Source organism: Apodemus sylvaticus, chromosome 6 (genome assembly GCF_947179515.1).
Source record: "Apodemus sylvaticus chromosome 6, mApoSyl1.1, whole genome shotgun sequence".
Taxonomy (NCBI): Eukaryota; Metazoa; Chordata; class Mammalia; order Rodentia; family Muridae; genus Apodemus; species Apodemus sylvaticus.
Genome location: NC_067477.1, coordinates 38,498,586 through 38,511,567, shown reverse-complemented (window position 1 = coordinate 38,511,567; position 12,982 = coordinate 38,498,586). Strand labels below are relative to the sequence as shown.

Here is a 12,982-nt window from a genome sequence, read left to right as displayed (position 1 = left end):
AGTTACAGTCAGCTGAGAACCACCTCAGATGATGCTGGAACTAATGTGGGTCCTCTGAAAGATCAGCAAGCCCTTCCTTCAACTGCCAAGCCATCTCCCCTTCCCCATTTCCTGTTTTGGTTGCTGTTTCTCATCATTAGTAATACAGTACTATAAACTAGTCTTTTGACTGATGATGGAGGCTCATGCCTGTAGTTCCATTAGTAGAGAGGTATGGTAGGATAAGAAACTCAAAGCTAGCTTGCCTTACTTACTGAGCTATACAAAGAAACAATTTTAAAAAAAGAAAAAGAAAGAAAAGAGAAACATTCTTTAAGAAGGTTATTTCTTAAGAAAATATAAATTTTTTTATTTCTCTTTCAAGCTAGGTTTGTTTTGTTTTGTTTTTGTTTTTGTTTTTGTTTTTTCCGAGACAGGGTTTCTCTGTGTAGTCCTGGCTGTCCTGGAACTCCCTTTGTAGACCAGGCTGGCCTTGAACTCAGAAAATTGCCTGCCTCTGCCTCCCAAGTGCTGGGATTAAAGGTGTGCGCCACCATCGCCCAGCCTCAAACTAGTTTTGATAAAAATGGAAAATTAAATTATCTGAGCCCGTATTTAATTAAGAGAATAGTCACAAAAGAGAGCCAATCTGCAAAACGAGTTTCATGGCCCACAGAACATAGTCATAAGTTCTCTTCTCTTAACCCTGATAGATGCAAGGAAGCATCCTGGGTCTCTATCATTTAAGAATTCAAATATCCAAAACCTGAGGGAAAGGGTCATATGCATATGCACGACTGTGTGTGAGCCATCTGTATACAGAGTTGCTATGTTTTGTGTTCCACAATTAAGTTATTTTTCTACTTTTCCTTCTACAATAGATTTAGGCATTCAAAAAAATAAATCTATCTCTTTGATATATTTTTAATTTTACACGAGGAAATAAGAGGTAATATAAACTATTTTTAAAAAAAGCAGAAAAGTTCTGGTTATTAAGCAAATTGAGAAATAAAAGGCACTCATTAGTAGCCAAACTTAGCAAACCCAAAGTGACATGAATTTAATGCTGTTGGGGACAGGCACATGCAGAAATAATGCCTCAAGCTTCTACAGCACATGGGAGAGAAGACAGGCTGTGAAGAGGGCTTGAAGAGTTATGGCACAGACAGTCCCTAGACATAGTGAAAACAGGAAGTTAACACTTCAATCTTTTATCAAATGCGAATACTTTCTCTCCCTTTCTAAATACACACCTATGAATGTAGTGTGTATTCTATGGTATGACAGGCAAAGAAAGCATTATTCATCCTGAAAAGGAGTTTCCATTTCAAGTTTATAAAAAAGGAAGAGAAAGTAGGTTGTTTGTGTTACAGGGATTTAAAGATGTAGGAGCAAAAGGTTGGTCTTTATAATCTGTACTTTTGAATAGAGAAAATGAGATGTTCTTTTTTTCAGTAAGCCCACATTGGAAAAGACACTGTTCTTACTGCACACTAGGGGAGTAAGTCAATGAGCACGATCTAGTAAGAGACTATTGTTAGAGTACAGATCAGGATCAGCACCCTCCAGATACATACAGCTTTCAGTCTTTTTACGGCATCTTCACAGATGTGCATTCCCCTTGACTCATCAACTTCTACATGGCCGAGGTACTGAGGAGAGAAGGAAAGGAGTTAGCTACTGATGTTTACTGAGAAGCTATTATCTAGTAGATAACTAATGGTAGAAAGGTAAGCCTCCGCATTCAAGAAACTCCCCACTGTTGTAAAAGTGAAGATAATCTTAATTTTATTCACTCACTATTTTCATAGGAATTTTAGAAAATTTCAGAGTTATTAGGGGAATAAATGAAAAAGTATATGATAGTCACTTAATGTTACACAAATCTTTGGGATAGTAGCATATCCCAAAGTAGCATAATAACCTTAGAGAGATACAATTCCTCTATCTATACACATTAAAAACAATTCTAAGACAAAGTATGTACACTTAGCAATAAAAAGGACAAACAGGACCAGCACGATGGCTCAGCTGGTAAGGTGTTTGCTGCCAAATTTGACAACCCGAGTCCAGTTCAACCCCTAGCGCCACACGGAGGAAGGAGAGACCCAGCTCCCACAAACTGCCTTCTGACCTCTACACACTCACCACAGGGTATTCTCCCCCAAAGAGAAGAAGAAAAGAGCCAGGTAGGAGGCATCCTAGAAGCAGAAGATATCAAGACAAACAAAGGCTTGGGAAATTGTTCCCAATGACTTGTTTTTAAAGTCCTGGGCTAAACTTGGACCGTTCAAGTAAAGATCTGCTCCTATAACTGGTATATCAGACACTTTCAGAGCTAAACCAATAGACAGAGCATTTCCCAGGTTTCCTATAGACCCATAGGTGGTGTATATATGACAGGCTTTGAAAATGGATGGATACAATTAGCATATCTAAGTTAAAAAAAAAACACCAAAGTCCTCTAAAATTTGGATTTTTCTAGGTATAGATATGGTAACTCAAGTACTAATATCCACACATGGCCTCATGTGGTAAGTCATAGACAAAATCCAGGTATACTAAAAATACTGCATATAATTACCTTTAGAATATATGTATAAGGCATACATGAAACATAAATACACTTAGACTTGAACCCTATCCTCTTACTATGGTTATATGCAAATAGTAAAGTTTTAAAAGTTCCGAAAAATACTTCTAGTCCTATGCATTTTTAGATACGGGATATAAAACAAATGTAGTTATTTAGTTATAAATAGGTGATATGTTGAATTTACTATGTAGCTAAGGATGACTTTTTTTTTTGCTTTTTTTCAAGACAGGGTTTTTCTGTATAGTCCTGGCTGTCCTGGAACTCACTCTGTAGACCAGGCTGGCCTCGAACTCAGAAATCCGCCTGCCTCTGCCTCCCAGAGTGCTGGGATTACAGGCGTGCGCCACCACAGCCTGGCGCTAAGGATGACTTTTAACTTATAATCCTGCTTTTATCTTTCAAGTGCTGGAATACCAGGCATGTGCTACTCCATCTGCTTTACACAGTGCTAGGACTACATCCATGGCTTTCTGCAGCTAAGCACATGGTGCCCTCAACTAAGCTAAACCCTCAGGTGCCCTCCCTCAAAGACTGAAATAGGGGCCAGAATCTTACAAGACAATATTCAGCTGGCATACGGCAAAATCATGCATTTAATTCATCTCTGGGGGAAAATAATCTATGGTTACCAACACAAAGACTTTAAAGCAGTTATAAAAAGTATTCAAAAAAGGAATGATCAATTGTCTTGAAATAAATACAAAATAGAAGATCTCAACAACAGAAAATAGAATATATATAATGTTTAACAGTAAGAAGACCGCCGGGCAGTGGTGATACACGCCTGTAATCCCAGCACTCTGGGAGGCAGAGGCAGGTGGATTTCTGAGTTCGAGGCCAGTCTGGTCTACAGAGTGAGTTCCAGGACAGCCAGGGCTATACAGAGAAACCCTGTCTCGGAAAAACCAAATCAAAAAAACCAAAAATAAAAAAAAAAAAAAGGAAAGAAAAAAAATAAGAAAGTTGATCAGTTGTAATAAACTTCATACCTAGCATCACATGTAGTTATGAGAAACCAGAGGCCCTAACCCTGATATGAAAACATAGTTGAAGAGTGTATTGCTAGGTTATGTGGTACATAATATGTCTGGTTTTATAAGAAACTGTTACCTTCTTCCCTAAAGGGTCTGTACCATGCTGTATCCTCCCCTGCAATAAGTGAGTGTTTGGAGAGCACCGCATTCTGACCAGCAACTGGTGACGCCCTTTTCTTTAAGCGATTCTAGCAAACACAGACTGGATCAGTGTGCAGTTGTCATGTGCCACATCAGGCTCTTCTCTTTGAGTCATCATATCCCCAATAACTAATAGTACTGAACATATTCGTCCTTAGCCACATTGCATTTGATCAAAATGGGTTTAACTTTTGTCTGTTAAAATCCTGAGACAGGATTTTAGAGTCCAGGCTAGCTTTGCCCTTCAGATCCCTTGCCTCTGCCTCTGAAGTGCTAGAATTATAGGCATTAACCACCATGCTTGGCTTTTCTATACTTCTGTATACTTGTGGACATGACTTGCAAATATTTAAAACTGAATCTAGGTCTTCTGCAAGAGCAACGAGTACTCTAAGCCACTGAGCCAGATCTCTAGCCCTCATCCATTTTAACAATTTAAACAACTTTTTGTTTGTTTGTTTTTGGTTTGTTTGTTTGTTTTGGTTTTTGGATTTAGTTTTTGGATTTGGTTTCTTTGAGACAGGGTTTCTCTGTATAGCCCTGACTGTCCTGGAACTCACTCTGTAGACCAGGCTGACCTCGAACTCAGAAATCCGCCTGCCTCTGCCTCCCAGAGTGCTGGGATTATAGGCGTGCGCCACCACCGCCCAGCCTTAAACAACTTTTTAAATGATTTTTTAAAGATTTATTTATTTTATGTACATGACTGCCCTGTTTTCACGCACATCAGAAGAGGGAATCAGATCCCATGACAGATGGCTGTGAGCCACCATATGGTTGCTAGGAATTGAACTCAGGACCCTTGGAAAAACGGCCAGTACTCTAAACCCCCGAACCATCTCTCCAACCCTTATTATTATTTTTTAAATTTTATGTGTATGGATGTTTGCCTGCATGATGTCTGTGCACGACTTGCATGCCTAGTGACCACAGAGGTCAGAAGAGGACACTAGAACCCCTGGAACTGGAGTTATGCATGGTTGTGAGCTGCCATTTGGGTGGTGAGATCTGAACCTTGGTTAACTGCAAGAGCAAGTGCTTCTAACTACTGAGCGATCTCTACAGATATAATTTAACAAGTTTTAAGAGTATAATTCAGAGGCCAGCAAGATAACCCAGTGGGTAAAGGCTCATGCTGCCAAGCCTAAAGATTTGAATTTCATTCTTAGGACTCACATGGTGACCCCAGGCATGTACAGTGGCAGAGTACATAGGCATGTACATAGGCATGCAGATGTATACACAGAAGAAATGGTAAAAAAAAATTAAAAAGTATAATTCAGGAGCATTATTATATTTTAAAATGCTACTGATTACACTTATTTATATCCTTAACTTTTTAAAATTATTTCAAACACAAACTCAACTATTAGGCAATGACTCCTCATTTTTACCTCTCAATTCATGGCAATTTCTTTCTTTCTTTCTTTCTTTCTTTCTTTCTTTCTTTCTTTTTTTCTTTTTTTTTTTTTTTTTTGGTTTTTTTGAGACAGGGTTTCTCTGTGTAGCCCTGGCTGTCCTGGAACTCACTCTGTAGACCAGGCTGGCCTCGAACTCAGAAATCCATTTGCCTCTGCCTCCCAAGTGCTGGGATTACAGGTGTGGGCCACCATGCCTGGCTAATATCCACACACTTTTGCTAATGTATATATACCTATGTATGCACATACACACTTGTATTTTCTTTTTCTTAAGGCTAATTTTTATTACTGCCTGCCTCCAAGTTATTTAACATTCCATTTTATATAACAAAATGAGAGAGTAGGTAGGTAGGCCTTTATATGAGTTTCTAGATATAAATAAAGGATTTTCTAATCATTCTCATTCTACCATGTAACTCAATCAATTCAATTGGTCACATGACTATTCATGCTAACAATAACAAAGAAAGAAGACATGGTAGAAAGCAAAGAATAAAAATATTTTATATCTGTGTTGGCTTTTAGTGGTGTTATCTATGTAGAATGTGGAAATGGAAATCAACCTTGAATGTCAGTAGACTGAGAAAAACATGCCAATTGAAATAAACATCATTTCAAAGGTCTCTTTTCTTCTCTGAGACACTATCTCATTGAAAAACTGCAGCTAACTTATGCTTTAATGGCTAAAATATTTGACACTGGAACTTCTTTTGTTTATGCCTTTGCGGAACTCTGACTAAGGAACATTCATAAAAATGACCATTAGAAAACTACTACGTGGAATTACATTTTTCATGAATTAAATCATTTTTCCCTTTCTTGAAAAAAAAAAAAAAGAAAACTTAGATCCCCAGGTCCCACTTTGCTAATGTTATCCTTGGTGTGAGCCTTATATGAGAGACTACACAGTGAGTAGTTCCCAGCAGCAGCAAAAAGCAACACAATAATCACACATTTGTAACAAACTATGAAGAATTTCATTATGCATATATGGATTATATGATTCATATGGCAAATATAGTATGCAAATGCACAGAAAACACTATTAAAGTCTTATGTGTCTTTAACCCAGTCAAAATATTCTCATCTTTAAAATTTTAAAATTTCATCTGAGTTAGTCATGACATAATCAGATTTATTAAATTTAATTGTGGAAACTCAGTACTGGAAAGAACTTAAGAGATTCAAATTTTTTATTTAACTAACTGTCAATAAAGTTAAATGAGAAGAGTAGGTCATACTAACTATTAAACTCACAGAATCAAGAAGAGAACCCTAGTCTTTTTCAATTACCTGACACTACCTCTCTGTTAAAGTACATGTGCAACTGTCCTGTTTAAATAATGGTTCATAGTTTACTGCTCTTACTTAATGTTTTTCTTCAAAACAAAGTAGAAGATCAGACAGAGCAGCCACCCATTTTAGTAACATCCCCTCCCCCTCCAGATAGGGATTCTCTGTGTAGCTGGCCTTGAACTCACAGAGATCCACCTGTTTCTGCCTCCCGAGGGCAACCACTGTCCAATTCACTTTTTCTTTTCTTTTCTCTCTCGCTCTCTCCCCCCCCCTCTTTCTTTCTTTCTTTCTTTTTTTTTTTTTTAAAGATTTATTTTTTCAGGGAGCCAGGCAGCTCCACAGCCTTCTGTGCATGGCCTACCAAGAGAGAGTGATCTCCCAACAGCACGTTCACTTCTGAGCACGGAGGTGAGATCTACCTTCTCTCTGGAGGGGAATGGTTAGGAGTGCACAGGGTGAACTATCAGTGGAGCAGCTTGGACAGGAGTCTTCCAGGTGTCATTTATACCAGTGAGCCAGGCAGCTCTATGGCCTTCTGTGCTCAGACCCTGCCAGAAGAGAGTAGATCTCCCAGGAGTATGGACACAGGCTTACAGGCCGACGAGAGGAACAAGCTCCAGCCAGAGACAGCAAGACCAACCAACACCAGAGATAACCAGATGGCAAAAGGCAAGTGCAAGAACAGTACCAACAGGAACCAAGGCTACTTGGCAATATCAGAACCCAGTTCTCCCAGTATAGCAAGTCCTGGATACCACAACACACTGGAAAAGCAAGACTTAGATTTAAAAATCATATCTCATGATGCTGATAGAGGACTTCAAGAAGGACATAAATAACTCCCTTAAAGAAATACAGGAGCAAGGCAGTGGTGGTGCATGCCTTTAATCCCAGCACTTGGGAGGCAGAGGCAGGCGGATTTCTGAGTTCGAGGACAGCCTGGTCTACAGAGTGAGTTCCAGGACAGCCAGGACTATACAGAGAAACCCTAACTTGAAAAAACCAAATAATAATAATAATAATAATAATAAAGTAGAACAATGAAGAAATCACAACTATGGAGATAGAAAACCTTGGAAAGAAATCAGGAGTCATAGACGCAAGCATCAGCAAAAGAATACAAGAGGTAGAAGAGAGAATCTCAGGTGCTGAAGATACTGTAGAAAACATTGATTCAACAGTCAAATTGAAAATGCAAAATGCAAAAAGCTTCTAACCTAAAACATCCAGGAAATCCAGGACACAATGAGAAGACCAAACCTAAGAATTATAGGTATAGAAGAAAGTAAAGATTTACAACTTAAAGGGCCAGTAAATATCTTCAACAAAATTATAGAAGGGAAAACTTTCCTAACCTAAAGAAAGAGATGCCCATGAACATATAAGAAGCCTACAGAACTCCAGACCAGAAAGTCCTCCTGGCACATAATAATCAAAACACCAAATGCACTAAACAAAGAAAGAATATTAAAAGCAGTAAAACGAAAAAGGTCAGGTAACTTATAAAGGCAGGCCTATCAGAATTACACCAGACTTCTCACCTGAGATGATGAAAGCTAGAAGATCCTGGGAAGATCTCATACAGACCCTAAGAGAACACAAATGCCAGCCCAGACTACTATACCCAGCAAAGCTCTCAATCACCATAGATGGAAAAACCAAGATGTTCCATAATTTACACTTTTTTTTTTTTTGGATTTGGTTTTTTTTTTTTCCGAGACAAGGTTTCTCTGTATAGTCCTGGCTGTCCTGGAACTCACTCTGTAGACCAAGCTGGCCTCAAACTCAGAAATCCGCCTGACTCTGCCTTCCCAGAGTGCTGGGATTACAGGCGTGCGCCACTACCGCCCGGTAATTTACACAATTTTACACAATATATTTCCACAAATCCAGTCCTTCAAAGGATAATAGATGGAAAATGCCAACACAAGGAGGGAAACTACACCCTAAAAAAAAGCAAGAAAGTAATCTTCCAACAATCCCAAAATAAAGTAACCACACAAACATAAAAATGACACCAAAAATAACAGGAAGCAACAATCACTATTTCTTAATATCTCTTAATATCAATGGATTCAATTCCCCAATAAAAAGACATAGGCTAACAGAAATAGTTTTAATGTAAATCTTCAGTTGTACCAGAAAATGTTTATAATTCCTCTTTCAATTAATTTAGTAATGTTTTTTATGTCTACCATTTTATCTGTATTCTTTTCCATGATAATCTTCAATTTTAACATGTTTTTCTATATATTTCTTCAATTTTATCAGAAATATTTTCTATGTAAATCTTCAATTTTATCAGAAAATGTTTATAATTCCACTTTCAATCAACTTAGAAATATTTTTATGCCTACCATTTTATTTGTGTAATTTTCCATGATAATCTTCATTTTTAACATGTTATTCTATATTTTCTACAAGGTTATCAGAAATATTTTCCATGTAAATCTTCAATTTTATCATAAAATGTTTCTACTTTCTTTCTCAACTAATTTAACAATGTTTTTATGTCTACCACTGTACTCTTTAATTTTCCATGAAAATTATCAATTTTAACATGTTTTTCTACATATTTCTTCAATTTTGTCAGAAACATTTTCCATGTAAATCTTCAATTTTATCATAAAATGTTTTTACTTCCATTTTCAAAAAAAAAAAAAAGAGAAAAAGATTTATTTTACAATACACCATTGCTGTCCTCAGACACACCAGAAGAGGGCGTTGGATCTCATTTCAGATGGTTGTGAGCCACCATGTGGTTTCTGGAAATTGAACTCAGATCCTCTAGAAGAGCAGTCAGTGTTCTTAACCACTGAGCCATCTTTCCAGCCTCCCCCCCCCCCCCCTTTTCTTTTTTAAAGTATACTTTTTTACTGGAATTAAAGCTGTGCACTACCACTGCCTGTCTTTTTTTTTTTTTTTTTACAACTCAATGAATGAATAATAATAAAACCTAGTCAATGATCACCAATGGCTGATGTTACCCTGAAAGGATAGTAAACTACTTTTTGTATGTTCAGGTAATAGTCCACCTTACCAGTGGAGTGTGTGTTTGTGTTTCAGGGGGAGATAAAAGCTGAAAGATAAACCCTCTGAAATCAACAATTCACAAAGACTTGTTAATAAGCAAGGTGAGTTTTTGGCATTTTTACTTCAGTTAAGGGATTCAGGAACTACAGGAGAGAAATAAGGCTATGCTTTCAGATGAAACACGTAGAAAGCACATCCTGGGAACGGAAGGAGATCAGAAGCAGAGAGCCCTGCCCAAGTGATACCACACTTTTGTTGGCATATTTGTTTGGTTTTATGAGACAGGCTGTTGCCAAGGTTGACCTTCAAGTCCTAACCCCCTGCCTCTGTCATGTATGCTGGGATCACAAGCTTGTGCCAACTATATCTGGCCAGGCTTACTTTATCAAATTAAAAGCTGTCAAAACTATTATAAGGAAAAAAATTAACAGGCCCAAATGTCTCAAAATAGTGATATAAACTTTTTGAACAAGATATTACCATACAGAATTTAGCTATGCCTTCAATAAACTCCTTGGTTATAAGCATTTATCAAATTGAGATTCCAAGAATGTACAGTTAGTTGATTTCTAGAATGTAATGTAGTAGTACTCACCTATAGCATATGACTATAAAATATGAACACTTGGAAGGCAGAGGCAGAAAGGTCCTCTTTAAGAGCAGTAAATACTTATATCCGTTGAAACATCTTTTCTAGCTCCAAATCTGCTTTGCTTGTTTTTCTGTTTTTTGGGGATTTTTGGTTTTGTTTTGTTTTGGTTTGGCTTTTGTATTACATTTTTGTTTATTTTATGTGCCTTTGAGAGCAGAAGTCCCATGATGCTATGTCTGCTTAATTCTTTAATGATTTTCCATCTCACCTAAATAAAAGTCAGAATCCTTTAAGTAGAATTGGGCTTGCTAATCACAGAATTCTAGAGGGTGAGGCAGGAGAATCAAGAATTTGAGGCTATCCTGAGCTATGTAGCAAGACTCTGTATCCTCTAACTTCCACCCCCAATATGTTCTAGGCAAGTGGTTTTTCAGTGTTTAAGGCTGGTAATGAGGGCATTTGTAGTAACAATTAATTGGGAAACATTACTTCTAGCTAGTAGGCAAGGGCCCAAGAATGAATATATATGACAAATCTAATATTGGGCACTTATAATACAGAAAAAGCTTACTCACAGTTATCTTTTATTGACTCTAATTCCATTTTAAATATGCATACATGCAGTGACTTTCAAACAAATGTAACTGCTAAGTCAATCAAGAGAAGATTGTGCATGCTAGATATAAATTTTAACAAAATTTACTTCTTCATAAACATAATCCAGTATAAATATGGCACTCTGTAAACAGTAATTTAGAATTTATAGAGTATTGTATTAAAGAATGCAGTTAGTAGGTGTGATATTATTTGAAAGTACTAAACTACAGAATCTACCTTCTACCTACCTACTCTCACAGCCACCTGCTCCTCTGGCTCTGTACACAACAGCTTTCTAGGCGCCTCTCACCCTGCCAGGTGTCTCTTGCTTAAGAGCCACTCGACCTGTTGCTCCCTTGTCTACATTGTTTCCTTCCATACTGAAATGCGTGTTTTCTGAATTTCTTTGGGTGTTTTTGAAATGACATTTTGCTCCCTAATGAGGACTTCCATAACCAACATACTTTAACCCACATCAACCCCCATCTATCTCTTTTGTACACAGCTCCTTTCTGGCATGTCAGATACTCTGCTCACACTCTAGTGCTCACTACCATGAACACACTAGGCAGAGGTCTTATCTGTGCTGCTCACTGCTTTTTTGTTTTGTTTTTTCCCCACAGAGAACAATAAAGACATGTGTGCTTTACCTTAACTGGGAAGCTACACTTTCCCGTGCGGACTCCTTCTTCATCTGTCTGCCACTGATGTGGACGGCTGGCCTCTGGGACATAAACATCTTTCTTTCTCCTGAAACTTTGCCGTAGTTTGTTCATGTTAACTCTTACAACCTGAAGACACAGTAAAGAAATACCAAACAGTTACCTTCTTACACAAACTTCAAATGACCATTTTATACAAAACCCACCTTAACCCTGAAGGCCCAGATGAGGGCTATAGCTTAGTATGTTAGCGCACTTCCTCTCAGAGTGACAGTGAGTCTAAAACAGCTCTCATTCCACTCTCTAAAGACAACGATAGTCCCCTCCAATGACAACTGCCCCAACAAGGATGACCTTTAACTTCTCATTTTCTTGCTACCTCTCAAATGCCGGGATTACAGCCCTGGACTACTGTACCTCAGTTTATATAGTGTTAAGGACTGAACCTAAGATTTTGTGCCTGCTAGGCACACATTTTGCCAACTGAGTTACATGCCCAACTCCCAAGTCTTTCTTTCTGTTATCTTATCTACCAATTTTACTTCTTTAATATCTAATTCACTCCGTGCCCCTTGTCCCACAATTCATTCATTCCCAAACTATTTCACTGCCGTCATTTGTAGCTATCTTTATTACTGCTAGACAAGAGAAAGATGCAAGTATTCCTGATCTGATGGCTATTTTTTAAAAAAAAAAAAAAAAACAGGTTTATTTATTTTATGTATGTGAGTACACTGTAGCTGTCTTCAGACACACCAGAAGAGGACATTGGATAGCATTACAGATGGTTGTGAGCCACCATGTTGTTGCTGGGAATTGAACTCAGGACCTCTGGAAGAGCAGTCAGTGCTCTTACCCACTGAGCCATCTCTCCAGCCCCCCTGATGGCTATTAGATAAGAGCTCATATTGCTTGGGTAAACAGCCACCCTTTTTCTTTTCTGTAGGGCAATTGATTAAAACTACAGCCCTGTGCATCCCAGGCAAGCACTTGTGTCTTGGAGCCTTTCCTAGTCACTTTTCTCTTTTTCTATCTGCTCACTCCTCATGGAACCTGATGGGGATGGGACCCAAAGCCCTACTTTTTCTTTGTGGTAGTTTTGCCCAATTACTTTCTGAAAGTAAAACATTTCTTTGTTTACATTACCTACCTATTCCCAGTGAAATATTAAGTTCTGCAAGGGCAGGATTCTATCCTGTTCCCTGTTTATGCCCTGGCTTCCTGTGGCTCATCAGTAGAGGAGTTGCTCACATATACTTACTGAATGAATGCTGTTCAACAAACATGATTAATAAACAATGTATGCCTGAGGTTTCCCTGAGGGAGGATCTTGATAAGACACCAGAAGTTTTGCTGTTAGTCTTTCTCCAATTCGTCCCCAGAGGGACCTACGGCCTTTTACAAGGGTAACTGTACACTGGGGGAAAGGAAATAATCAGACTTTCCGGGGCCTATTGGATACTGGTTCTGAATTGACACCGATCCCAGGAGATCCCAAGAAACATTGTGGCCCTCCAGTTAGAGTAGGGGCTTACGGAGGAGAGGTGATTAATGGAGTTTTGACTGATGTGCGACTCACAGTAGGTCCAGTGGGTCCCCGAACACATTCTGTGGTCATTTCCCCAGTTCCA

At 38.3% G+C, this 12,982-nt stretch overlaps 1 protein-coding gene across 8 annotated transcripts in view; it reads right to left on the bottom strand.

Annotated features, from left to right (window-relative positions):
- Window positions 1–12,982, bottom strand: part of Numb (NUMB endocytic adaptor protein) — a 118,560-nt gene that overhangs the window by 31,938 nt on the left and 73,640 nt on the right. For all 8 annotated transcript variants that reach the window (XM_052185470.1, XM_052185469.1, XM_052185476.1 and 5 more), the window contains 2 exons: window positions 11,340–11,480; window positions 1,557–1,631 (listed from right to left, as the gene is read on the bottom strand). In XM_052185470.1, the coding sequence (XP_052041430.1) occupies window positions 1,557–1,631; window positions 11,340–11,465 (201 nt within the window). In that variant the 5' untranslated portion in view covers window positions 11,466–11,480. The remainder of the gene's footprint in view (window positions 1–1,556; window positions 1,632–11,339; window positions 11,481–12,982) is intronic.